The sequence below is a fragment of the Eleutherodactylus coqui genome, chromosome 3, assembly GCF_035609145.1.
Source record: "Eleutherodactylus coqui strain aEleCoq1 chromosome 3, aEleCoq1.hap1, whole genome shotgun sequence".
In the NCBI taxonomy this organism is placed as follows: Eukaryota; Metazoa; Chordata; class Amphibia; order Anura; family Eleutherodactylidae; genus Eleutherodactylus; species Eleutherodactylus coqui.
Window position 1 is genome coordinate 15,014,187 of NC_089839.1, and position 12,904 is coordinate 15,027,090.

The 12,904-nt window shown below is 44.9% G+C and overlaps 1 protein-coding gene across 1 annotated transcript in view; it reads right to left on the minus strand.

The window, feature by feature from the left end:
• Positions 1-755: 755 nt before the first annotated feature.
• Positions 756-12,904, minus strand: part of WDR26 (WD repeat domain 26) — a 51,799-nt gene continuing 39,650 nt past the window's right edge. Inside the window, exons 13-15 of the mRNA XM_066595160.1 lie at positions 11,107-11,236; positions 10,658-10,843; positions 756-9,028 (exon numbers count right to left, since the gene is read on the minus strand). Of these exons, the coding sequence (XP_066451257.1) occupies positions 9,003-9,028; positions 10,658-10,843; positions 11,107-11,236 (342 nt within the window). The 3' untranslated portion in view covers positions 756-9,002. The remainder of the gene's footprint in view (positions 9,029-10,657; positions 10,844-11,106; positions 11,237-12,904) is intronic.

Consider the following 12,904-nt stretch of genomic DNA (forward strand, 5'->3'; position numbering starts at 1 on the left):
TTACATCCAGTATTATATTCCAGAGCTGCACTCACTATTCTGCTGGTGGAATCACTGTGTACATACATTACCAATTCTGCGTTTACATTCAGTATTAGACTTCAGAGCTGCACTCACAGTTCTGCTTGATAACACACAAATATTACATCATTAAAGCCTGCAAATGATTTTTGCCTCTCTAGAGCATAAGAGAGTTTACTCTACAATAAGAGGCCAAAAGTCCTGGATCAGGATCCAACATTGTGTAGGACCTCCTCTAGCCCAGCAGAGTAACCACACCTAACCCAAAGACTTCTCCATGTAAGTATAGGACCTTGCGAATACACCTCTTCCCCACATCCCATAAATGCTCGAGTAGGCTCATGTTGGGCAACCATGCAGACTGCGCTATTCTTACGAGGTCTCCGGAATACTTCTCCAGTCCACGGGTCACAAACATTAAGATTTGACATTCAAAGCTGAACATAGTTTTGGTTCCTCACAATTTATAACATAAGTATAGTAGAAACAGTGCAGAATATTTCACTTAACTTTATTTATATCAAACCCTTTGAAGGCGCAAATACTCAAGCAGGACACACCCAGGTAGAATACGGGCGCAGCCGAGGAGTTAAACACGACTTCAACCCAGGCATTCCTTCTGTTTATGGACTTGAAAGAAAGAGAAGTGTTAAAGTAAGCCCCGCCCCAATCAAAGAGAGGGGGTGCCTTAAAGGAGTAAAAAAAAAAAAAAAAAAAGTGAATAAGTCGGAGACTTTAGTTTTAAACTTTTAATGTGGTAAATAATACAAAGTAACTTAAAACGGCGTAATATAGATCAAAAGAAAAAAAATAAAATAGTAAGAGCATTCTTTTGAAACATTTAATATCAGTCCATAGCAAATAGTCATTACATACCAAAAAGCTCTAAGTGTTAACTAGAATCCACCACAACTCCAGACAAATCTCCACAAGTTTTTTTTAAAATCTTTAGAGATCAATTAAAGTTTTTTATTTTTTTTTCCTTTTTTTTTGTTTTTTATTCTTCTTGATCCCTGCAGCTTGGTTCGTAATGCTTTATGGTCTTTCTAACTTTTTCCCCCTAAAACCTTTTTAGCCATTTTTTTTCCCTTTCAAATTTTTTACATTTTTGTAACATTTTTAAATTTTTTTTTTCTCTATTTTTTGAAGATGCCATTTTCTGCATCTGACCTTAATACTAAACATATGAAATTTAGAATGTTTTTTTTTTCTCCAACCTCTGGGTCAGATAAAACAAAACCAAACCACTAAAAAAACTTAAGGGGGGAAGAAAAAGAAAAGAAAAAAAAAAAAAAAAAAGTGTCATATGTAAATTCTAGGCTTATAAAAATATAGTGGAGCCACTGTGGAGACGTGAAACGCGGCATATAACCTGCCGGAAAGCAGTTGGTTCCTTTTTTTTTTTTTTAAGTTTTTTTTTTAGTCTTTTTTTTTTTTTGTTATTGCACAGAAATATCACCGACTGGCGGTCAGTCCGTCCACATTACTTGGGATATTAGGGGAAAAAGCAGGACTCGGATTTGGCAAGTTATAATGGCAACTTTGTGCCCAACGAAGGACAGGAAATTCAAAGGAGAGATCAAATTGCATCCGGGTAAAAGTCCTATAAGTTTACATTTTGCAAAAAAGTTTTAGGCTTCCATGAGGAAGGGCTCCAAAAAAATAAAAATGTATTAAAAAAAAAAAAAAAAAAAAAAATTAATTTTGACCTTCCCAAAAGGGAGCGCCCGCACCTTGGTGTCACAGGGCCGGGGGTAGAGCTGGATGATTCGTGGCATAGATGCCATTGGATCCGGGACGATGGATCCTCCTTACATTCCTTGGAGCAAATTCCGGTTTTTGCCATAAAGTATCCAGCTCGGACAATCTAGTGGCCGCTTCCTGGTGGGGTGGGGTGGGGTGGGGGGCGGGGGGTTGAAATAAACTGTTTGACTGTAGTCTTAGCCCAGAAGGGAGCTAAAGCGCCATGAGAAAAGCCATTTTTTTCTTGAGCAAATAAGACGTAAGGAGCGGTCCTCCTCTTCGGGACCTTTTGCGCGGGACAGAATAGGCCTCACGGCGCACCGCAAGCTACCGTAAGATTCCAGAATTGAAAATGGCTTAAAACCTGCCTGCAATGCCGCATCAAAATCCAGTCAGACCTGCAGATTTTGGTGCGGAGCTTTACTGCGTGCGTCCTAGAGCGCAACTCCATCCCGTGTGAAAGATCCCTTAAAGGGATACCCCAGCCATAGAGCCTTTAAAAGGGGAACCTTTCACGTCGAAATGGTCTCTACGTTATGAAGCAGAAGGAGCCAAACCGAGTGAGCTCTAGGTTTGTGGGAAAAGTTTCAGTATAATGTGTAGTTCATTGATTGACATCCCCGCTGTCTTAGGAGTCCAGTGGGCGGTCCTATTTAGTGAGTAACAGCAATCTCTATGTACAGACATTAAAGTCTGTCAATGACTTATAGGAGCCCAGTTGGCTTTCCTACTCTGTAACCAAGAGCCATCTCTGTGCACACTACTGCAGAAAAGGCTGTCAGCCTGTGGTAGGACCGCCAACTGGACTCCCAAGCATAAAAAGGGAGGGATTTCACTGTACAAAATAAGTTATATTGACTCTTTCCACAAAACTGTCATTCTGTGCAACTCCTCCCACCCCGCGCCGAGTGCACAGCATTTCTAAAGGTGACAAGGACCCTTTAAATGACCCACAATATCAGAGAAAGCATAATGTGTGCTTGCAATGAACCATTTTTCTCTTGATCTTCTGATCATTATGTAACACAGGGAGAGGATTACCCAGCATGCACTGCTGCCAATTTAATTTATTCAGCTTGTACATTAGCCAACAATGCAACCTGGAGGGGAGGAGCATCTTTGGAGTAGATTAAACCTTTAATATAAGCAGCCGGCCATAGGCCTTAGGTAAAGATGGAGTGTGGTCACCATATCAGGGTGGTTGTTTAAGGTGAATAAATGAAATTAGAGGAGATATGTCTTAAACAGTGCCACTGTTGTCCACAGGCTGGGTCTGGTATAGCAGCTCAGCCGCATTCTATTGAATGCTGCAATATTGAGTGGTGCAGCTTCTAGCAGTAAGCATGAAAATCAAAGGCTGTAGCTAAAATTCTGACAATCGGCTACATAAACCCATGGTGACCGATGTGTGAAGTTATTCCGAGCTTTGGGTATTGTCTCCACCTAAGAGAAGGTCCAGGATGGGAGATAAATCTGCAATATAGCATAGATTACAGATGTGTAATACAAATGCTCTGTGGACCTAGCAGAAGACAATACGTGACCTTACCTAGGCTCACTAATCCTCCTGGTTTCACTCTTATGGTCATTTACCTGGATTACTAATAGGGAGGTCACTTTAGGAGGACCTTACAAGGGCTGTCCAGTTAGCAAACTATTGACGGTCTCTCCTCAGGATAGGCCATCAACCGTAGGTCAGCAAGGGTCTGCTCCATGGGACTAAGCCGTTCTTTGAGGCATTGCACTCATACTAAGGTGATTTCTGCAAGAAGCAGACAGCTCCGTTCACACTGCAGTGGCCAGACTTGGTATTGCAGGCCAAGTACACATTCATCTGAATGGGAACATGGGCTGCAATATCAAATTGTGCCACTGCAGTGGGGACGGGGCTATCTGCAGCGCATGCATTGTTTGTGCAGAAAGGATACAGCTGATCGGCAGGGGTCCTGGATGACAGACCCAACACCAGTCTACTATGGATGACCAATCCTGAGGCTAGACAATCAATAGTTTACAATCCGACAACCGCTTTAAAAGTTCACGATGTAACCCCACCCGCAGATTTCTTTTAGAATACATCTCTGCTTGCCAGCGCTGAACTTCGCGCTTTTACAAAAGCCGTCCGCAGGTCACATTGCATGAAAGTAATGGAGGACATGAATAGCTTGCGGCTGAGGCTCCCATGTAGCCCCATTCAGCCGCTGGTATTCTGGTCAGTGGTTATAAACCAAGACCAGGAATGGAGCTTACAGCGAGGAAGTATAACAGAAGGATTTGCATCGGCTCTGTATCTAGAACTCGATCCTGGTTTTGGTTTACAACTACTGATGCGGTACTGACCAAACACAGCCGTCTGAATGGGGTCTCAATGTCGATCATGTTTAGACCGCATCCTGGCTCAAAATTACAGCATCTGTAATCCGGGTGCAAATTTCCCCCTTATGGGAGTGTGGCCTAATATTAAGAGCGGATCCAGATTGTGTTTGATGCGGTTGCTGCAGCCACAAATCAGATGTGGATCATTAAAGGGGTTGTCCCACTTCTAGTTGCAGGAAGCAGACAGCGCCGTGTACTGCATAGTGGCCCAGATTGCTGCTACATTCACTTCAATAGGACTCAGCCTGCAGTACCAAAGCGGCCCATACAGAGACCTACTGAAGTGAACGTAGTATCAAACCGGCCACTGCACCCTGTGCAGAGCTGTCAGTTTCCTGATGCAAACCAGCTAGATGTGAGACAACTCACTATAAAAATTGATTGTCCACGACTGGAAAAACATGGCTGCTCTCTCCTGTCCATAGAGTTGCGGGAGACATTGCAGCTTAGCTCCATTGAAGTGAATGGGAACTGAGCTGCAATAACACACAGCGCCATGGACAAGGGTAGCGCTGTGTTTGGAAGTAAGCAGCCATGTTTTTCTAACCCTGCACAACCCCTTTAAGAGACACGAAAAACATTTTTCAATTGTATTCCTGGTTTTGGCTTCAGAAACCACACAAACACCTGACCGCCTCACCGTATCCTAAAAGGTCCATTTGCTATAATTCAAACCAGCCGCTTTTCTGTAAAGATGGACGTTCGTATGTAACTATCCACTTTATTGTAAATGGTTGTCAGCAGTAGAAAGGTTTCTAACCCGCTCCTTCCCTTCATGTAATCAGATTGGGTTGTACTGCGAAAATGGCAAGCGTGGAATGACTTTAAAGCGACCCTCCGATCCAGAACAAAGATGGCCGCCCTGCTTCTCTGACTACCCCGATGCACCCTGTGTATTCATTTGCATCATTAGTGCAAACACTGCACCTGCTTTGATTGGCCTGTGCTGCCCACACGAGCATGTAGTGTCAGACTACCAATGCACAGCGTGCATCAAGTAGTCAGAGCAGCGGTGCGGCCATCTTTGTTTATCCAGAAACGGGAGGTCAATTTAATAAAAACAGGAGACAGGAAAGAAATCAGCCTCTGTAAATGAGCAGCTCGGAGAAGTCATCCAATATTGGTCTATAAGCCTCCTCCACCCTCTGTAGGCTTAGCACATGCAAATACATCAGACTCCGACATGGCCATGGTCTCCCGGGAAGCCAATTCACAATACGTGGCTTGGTCTGTGCACTCGCCAGCAACAGCCACTGCTGTAAAAATGGCTTCCTGCCCGGTAGATGTGGTAGAGACTAGAACTACAAGTGTGTAAGGCGGTATGTAAACATGGCGTATACCACACCAAGGCTATAAGAGCAGCCAAGAATAGTTCATCTCAAACTATAGCAATAAGGGCAATGCACCGACCGCCCCCGCGCAGTTATATGGCGGTAGAGTCCGATACTGTATGGTATGATGTGTATGAAGAAACAAACCAGAATACAAAAAAATCTGCAAAAGAGCAACGTTTAATCTGGCAAAGTAGTAAAGGGTCAGTCTGGTCCTCCCTATGCTGGGGGAGATAAGATGGCGGGCAGTAAGTGGCAGCCGCCGGTAGACAGGGAACGGAGAGACGGCGTGATCGAACCTGTGGCCACTTCTAAATACAAAGGAGGTTGTTCCTGGTCTATATAGACAAGGCTGCAGATAGAAGGTTTACTATAGAGCAGCATAAACATGGTGCAGCTCCGTATGGATAGAGAGCCTATAAACACCCCGCAGCCAGACTGCACACGGCATACCGCACTGGACGACTATGTTGAATGCTGAGTGGCATGGACCAGAGACGACCAAGTAAATCCGTATGAAGGCATTCCCTCCTCCTATGCATGGCCTCATAGAATGTGCTGCTTGCTTCCTGTTAGCTCTCAGGGGTGCCGGACCCAATGTAGCTCTCTAGTGGTTGTGAAACTACAACACCCAGCAAACCAGTGTCTATTGGTAGGAGGTCTAGCTTCAATACAAGTTGGAGGAGAGCGCTGCGCTATAGCACCAGGGCAGCCCTGAGAGCCAACAGGAAGCAAGCACAGGATTCCGTGCAGCCTTGTATGCAACATTATACTTCGATTATATACCAAAAAGGACCTTACATGGGGATCTCTGGGTACAAGTGACTTTTTGGGGCAGTAATATTACTTGCATGTGGCTGCACCCTCTGTAAGATGTGCCACTCATGTAAATGCTGCAATAGCACCATACTTGCAGTGACGGAGGTGGAGGCGTTGCCACGACTGCATCGGAAAAAAGGCAACGCATCTTAAAGATGGCGCTCCTATATACAAAGTACGGACAACGTGACGTCTGTTGCACCCAATGGGTACAAATGTGTATTTGGTGCAGTAAAAGGAATATTGCTCATGCTCACTTGTATGTATATATGCCCCCATCCGTAAGGTGCACCCCTTCCCCATTTTCACATGACCCTGTCAGTGCCAAATACAATCTCTTGCCAACGTCACTGGGTGGGTCAGTGCATCACGTGACCGGCAGCTCGCTACACCCCTCTTCTTGACATTCCCAACAATATATTGGGGTGTGCATGCGCAGCCAATCTCCTCTATGACTAGGACGCAACAGGGGCACGTAAAGACACTAAGCGCCGCTCACTGCCTGCACCCGGAACGGCTACAGAGTCCCGCTATCCCCCCCGACAGGTAGCCCACTTCCGCATTACCTGACCAGCGGAGGTGCTTCGTAGCTGTTCCTAGTGACAGGCAGAGAGCGGCGATTTGTTAAGGGTGTAGATTTTGCCGTGGATCCACAGCATTTTCTCTACATGTGAATGCACCATTAAGCATCGGCACGGATGGGGAGCGACCGGCCCGCTTCTCCTCCAAGGTACTTGGCGCTAACATGACTGCCGACAGTTGTGGCATAAGCTGCTATATCCTCCCCATTGCTTGTGTGGCACAGGCCGCTGCCTCTCGTTGCTGGTCAGACACATCAGCCTTCTCTATCCCAGCATGTCAGATGTGATGCACCCGTCAATGTAGCGCAATCTATCTGCAAGCTATAAGTCTCTAGACTGGATAAGCGCACCGAAACCTGATGCTGCCAAGTTGTAGAAAGGGTCAGCAGCGCTTCCTCTCCTTACATACAAGTGAATATGAACATTACATTCACTGCACCAAAAACAAACATTTGTACCCCGAGAACACCGTTAAAAAAGGGGTTGCCCAGTTGTAAACTATTGACCTATTCTAAGCCTAGATCAGCAGTAAGCTTGACCTTTGTGCTCATACACTGAGCTGATTTCTGCAGGAAGCAGACAGCTTTGTTATAACTATAGTGGTCAGGTTTGGTATTGCAGGCCACGTTCCTATTCACTTCAATGCCTGTAATACCAAGTCTGGCCACTGCAGTGGGATCAGAGCCATTTGCTTCCTGCAGAAATCCGCTCAGGGCACGAGCAAAGGCCCAGCTTACAGCTCATCGGTGAGGGTCCAGGCAGCAGACTTACCAATCTACTACCGAGAGGTCATCAACTGTTTACAACTGGACCACCCCTTTAAGCGTAAACCTAGCAACCTTGATCTAGGCAGATGACTGTAGCCAGTCATCTGACTTTTTGGCCGACACGCGCCCCAATCTTGGAAAACACAAAAAAACAAACAATGCCGCCACGCACAATCAAGTGACTCAAAGTGCTCCCCTTGACCAAAACATCCACCGAATGACCTAAAACTCAGTTTTCAGCAGCAAACTAAAGGGACGTCTATGAAAGTGTTGCAATAAAACATCTGGGGGAGAAAAGTCCCAGTCCCCCCTCCCTTTGGCTTGTAATTGTGCATTAAAGGGAGGAGGGGGTGGTGGTTTAGAAACCAATGACCCCTTTCTTCTCCGTATGGAGAGTTTCGATAAAGCTGGTTGAATTATTTATTTTTTTTAAACTTACACAAAACGAACTCAGTCTACAGTCCTATAAATAATTTATTATGCTTTTCTTTTAAAAAAAATTGTGCTGTTAACCCATCAGAGGGGTGTAACACACGGTCTACCGGATCCTGAAGAGTACAAAACCCAGGATTTTGTTTTTCCCATTGTTTGTCGGGTTAAATGGGTAATTTTTTTTTTTTTCTTCAATGTAATTTTTTTTGGAACTGGTTCTGCAAAAAACTTTTGTTTCTGGAGGGTTTTTTTTAAAACAAAAAAAAAACAAAAACAAAAAAAAAAATAACAGAAGTAAGGCTACTATCCATGAACCAAGCTGGAAAGATCGAGCTAAAATAAGGCGGAAAGAATCCATGAAACGAAAGGAGAAAAATACTTTCCTATTAAATGGATACTCAGACTAAAGCGATCTATCAAGCCTTCTAAACTGTTAAATAAGTTTTTTTTTTTCCAAACAAGCATTTTTTTTTTTAAACTTCATTACACAGAAGAGCAACAAGGATGGTAGAGAGGCTGCCGGACAAAAAGGCAGAAGGGAAAAATATACCGAGTTCAATGGACAGCTTGAATATAAGCACAGTTCTTCACAACCGATGGGGGGTAACACGGTGTCCAATAAACAATCTAAACGACGTGCTTCATCATCGGAGCTGGGTACTATGAAGCAGGGTGGTAAATGATCTGCCCCCCGGAGGAGGACAACCAGACTCGTAGGATTTTTTTTTTTTTTGAATTTTTTGTTTTTTTTTAACTTCTCTTGAAAAGCGTCTGTCCCGCTATCAATCTTGTTTTTTTTTCGTTTGCACCAATCCCAAGCCATTTTAAAAATACGACTAATTTTTTTTTTTCTTTTTAAGTTAGAGAAGTCGTCTTCAGCAAAAAGAAAAAAGAAAAAAAAAAAAAAAGGGAAAAACAAAAAGTATTCGCCATCAACTGTCCATGCTACTGCATTCCTCTAGAACGGAAGGATGGGGGCATTTTGGAGGGAGAGAAAAGGTGGGAAGAGAAGAAAAAAAAAAAAGTAAAAAAGTTAAAATTCAACAATGGTTATAAGTTTGTTACATCCTCATAAAAAGGGCTCAGATGTGTGCCGTCCGAAAATGTGAATACAAATGTGCGCACAAGCAGTGAGGGGGTCTAATGTAGGCAAAGCCCCAAACATGCATTGCTTGCACGGACCCAAAAAAAATCACGTATTTACTGTGTATTTGGTCTTACTTGCTTCTTTTGGCGCACAGGGTCAATGCATTTTTCACTGACGTGAGAGAATAAATAAATTAAAACCGCTGCAGAATAAGTTGGCGCTATACAGATAGTAAGGCTTATAGATTTGTTTTTACATGGAGATGGGGTGACAAAAAAAAAAAAAGCCAAAGTTGTTGCAGGTTTTCATGCAGATCTGCAGCAGATATCACCCTTTCAATTGAAGGAGTGACGTCTAGTGTGGATCCGTATCAAGCCCCGCACCAGTGGGGCAGATTTTGATGAGGATGCTCCACTGTGGAAAATCCACACTTTTTCTGCCATGTGTGAACATACCCTTTAGGCCTTATGTCCACGGGATAATCGTTATTTAAAATCCGCAGCGTTTTTCCCGCACGCGGATCCGCGCCCCGTAGGGATGCATTGGACACCTGCAGGTAGTTAAATAGCTGTGGATGTCATTTTCCCTTCAGGCGCAGATTGCGTGTACGGGAAAAAAACCGCAACATGCTCCATTTTCGTGCAGGTCTCCCACAGGTTTCCATTGAAGCCTATGGAAGCTGTCCGGATCAGCGGAACACCCGTACCTGAATTAAAACTTACCTGTCCGGACGCTGTGGATCTTCCCTCCGTCGCGGCCGGATCTTCTTTCATCAGCCCGGCAGATGTGCCCGGCGCATGCGTGCGGCACGCTGCCGGCATACCGAGCACATCAGCCAGGCCGAAGAAATAAGATCCGGCCGCGACGGAGGGAAGATCCGCAGCGCCCGGACAGAGGAGTTTAATCTTATTTTTGAAAGGAGGGACCCGCTGCAGGATTCTGCATGGAGAATCCACGGCGGGCCTGATTTTCCCCGTGGACATGAGGCCTTAAAGGGGGTGTCTCGCGAAAGCACGTGGGGGTTGAGTACTTCTGTATGGCCATATTAATGCACTTTGTAATATACATCGTGCATTAAATATGAGCCATACAGAAGTTATTCACTTACCTTCCCTGCGCTGGCGTCCCCGTCTCCAGGGCTCCGTCTAATTTCAGCGTCTAATCTCCCGATTAGACGCGCTTGCGCAGAAGGGTCTTCTCCCATCTGTTCGATTCGGCACGAGCGGCATTCTGGCTCTGCCCCCTTCTACGCGTCATCGCATAGCTCCGCCCCGTCACATGTGCAATGTCCAGCCAATCAGGAGGCTCATATTTAATGCACGATGTATATTATAAAGTGCATTAATATGGCCATACAGAAGTACTTAACCCCACTTGCTTTCGCGAGACAACCCCTTTAAGCTTAAAAAGGGTCGTCTTCTAGGTGCTTTTTTTTTTTTATTAGTGTGTATGCAATAAGTACCATCAGCTACAGTTTTCACCCCCATGCTACATAGTTACCTTCAAACTCCTGGTTTTCTATGTAAGGTGCTGGTCCCCATATTCTAACTGTGCCGTCATCAGAAGCACTGGCCATCAGTGAGGGAATCTGTGGGTTCCAACTCACACAGTTTACGGTGCGTGTGTGTCCAGTCAGCTCTGCAATGGGCAACTCGCTGCGTTTGTGCCAGACATATACCTTATGATCTGTAGGAGGGAAAACAAGCAGTTAACCTTGAGTCAAGGGCTGTCCTATGTACACGTTAGCCCCTATCCAAATGATCTGATCAGTTGGGGTAACATCTTCTGATCATGAGAATGGGGCCCCGAACATCCCTGAATGGAGCGGTGGTCCCATTGAAATTAGAGGGCCAGAGCGACAACTTAGAAAGTACAAAGAATACAGAAGTCTTAAGGGGTTAGTTTAGGTAGGATGGTACAAGAGGGAAATCCTATAGCTGAAGAGTTACCTTCACTGCCGCTAGCAATGAAGTCTTCATTGTGACCGCCAAAGCACGAGTGTATTGTGTAGAAGCCCTGTGTCACGCCTTGGTATTTTCTCACTAAAACTCTGTCTTGCAAATCCCATAAGTGAACACCCTGGAAGCAAGAAAAGCAAAAAAGTTTGATTTAATCAAATAAATTCTAATTTCTTCAATACTGCATGGCAATCCTCCCGTACTCTGACAGAGCTCAATAGGAGAGTACACATCGCAGGCACCGGGGACTGTCAGGTCCCCAAACGCCAAGACAACCCATCGGCACCTTACCATTAGGGGGTGACAGAAGAAGCCATCTCCTTGCATCTAACTACTTAGATGCTGTGGGCGCTATTGACTGCAGCCTCAAAAGGGTTGAACAGCCAGGATCAAAGTTTGCTCCAATCTGGGGGTTATAGCTGACACATGCTGCAAATGGCACAGATACAACCTGAACCTGAGTCATGCTTGCACCATATAGTTACAGTGCTGTAAAAGTAATATGTAGGGCAGGCAGGACTTAAAGCAACCCTCCAGGGCTGGAGAAACAAAGATGGTTGCACGGCTTCTCTGACTACCTGATGCACACTGTATTAGTATGCATCAGTAGTCTGGGACACTATAGACTGACTGGGCAGCAGCACTGGTTGATCAAAGCAGGCGTAGCATACAGAGGCTGAATTCACATGAGCAATTTTCATGCGCGAGTTCCACCCGATTGCCATGTGAAAAATGACATTGATTTCAATGTGTTTTTTCACATAAACGATTTTTCTCTTGTAGCGAGATTTGGGGGGGGGGAGAAAATCACTGCATGTCCTATTTTAAACAATTCCTCGCGAGGAAAATCGTTAATTAGTTTCTATGGTCTAGTTAGAAAAAAAAAAAAAAGAAAAATTGCACATTTGCAGGTGCGATATCTGTCCAAGTTTCTTGCACTCGCCCGCCTGAACCCAGCCTGTTCAGTGCGCATCAGGTCGTTAGAGAAGCAGTGCGGCCATTTTTGTTTCTCCAGGACCAGAGGGTTGCTTTAAGGACAAACACTTGCTTACATTTAGAGGTAGAGCGAAGAGCATTGATGAGCTGGGGTGTGATAATGGATTAGACTATGCAAAGAGTTTTCAATTGCTGAAAAACTGTTCAGAACTTTGTTCCCCGTACAGTAAAATGATTCTATACTTCCTGACTACGCTCCGGTGCTTGTTTACAGGCTGCAGTACTGCCTGGCTCATGGGACGACATAGGCACTGCAGAGCTTTGCAATTGAGTGCTGAGCTCTATCATTGGCTTCAGTGGCTATGACATCCCGTAACCAGGCTGGGGCAGACTGCAAATGTGATACTTCAGAGGGGAGACCCGGAGCGGCGCCACAGGATACAGCGGGGAAAGGAGAGTATATGACTTCTTTACTGCATGTGCCTCAAGCCAGTGTTTTTATACTTCTGCTCGAGTCAACATCTATAGTTTACGGACACGAGTCTTTGACCTAAACAATCCACTTACACGGTACCTACATATAAGGTGTATATGAATACACCTTCAACACCTGTCGGACAAACATTCCTTTGACAATTATGTCTCCTGGCTCCATCACATAATTTGAGTTGAGCCACTCCCATACACATTAGAGTCATCCGGCTGTGCGGTTATCAACGGGTTCAAACAACTGAAGTCTAACCGTATGAAGTGGCCTTTGTTCTGAAATGCATGGTGGTTCAGAAAACACATACTTAGTCCCAGGTTTGGGGCCTCACCGCCTCCTCTACGCTCGGATCACCTAGAAGGCAGG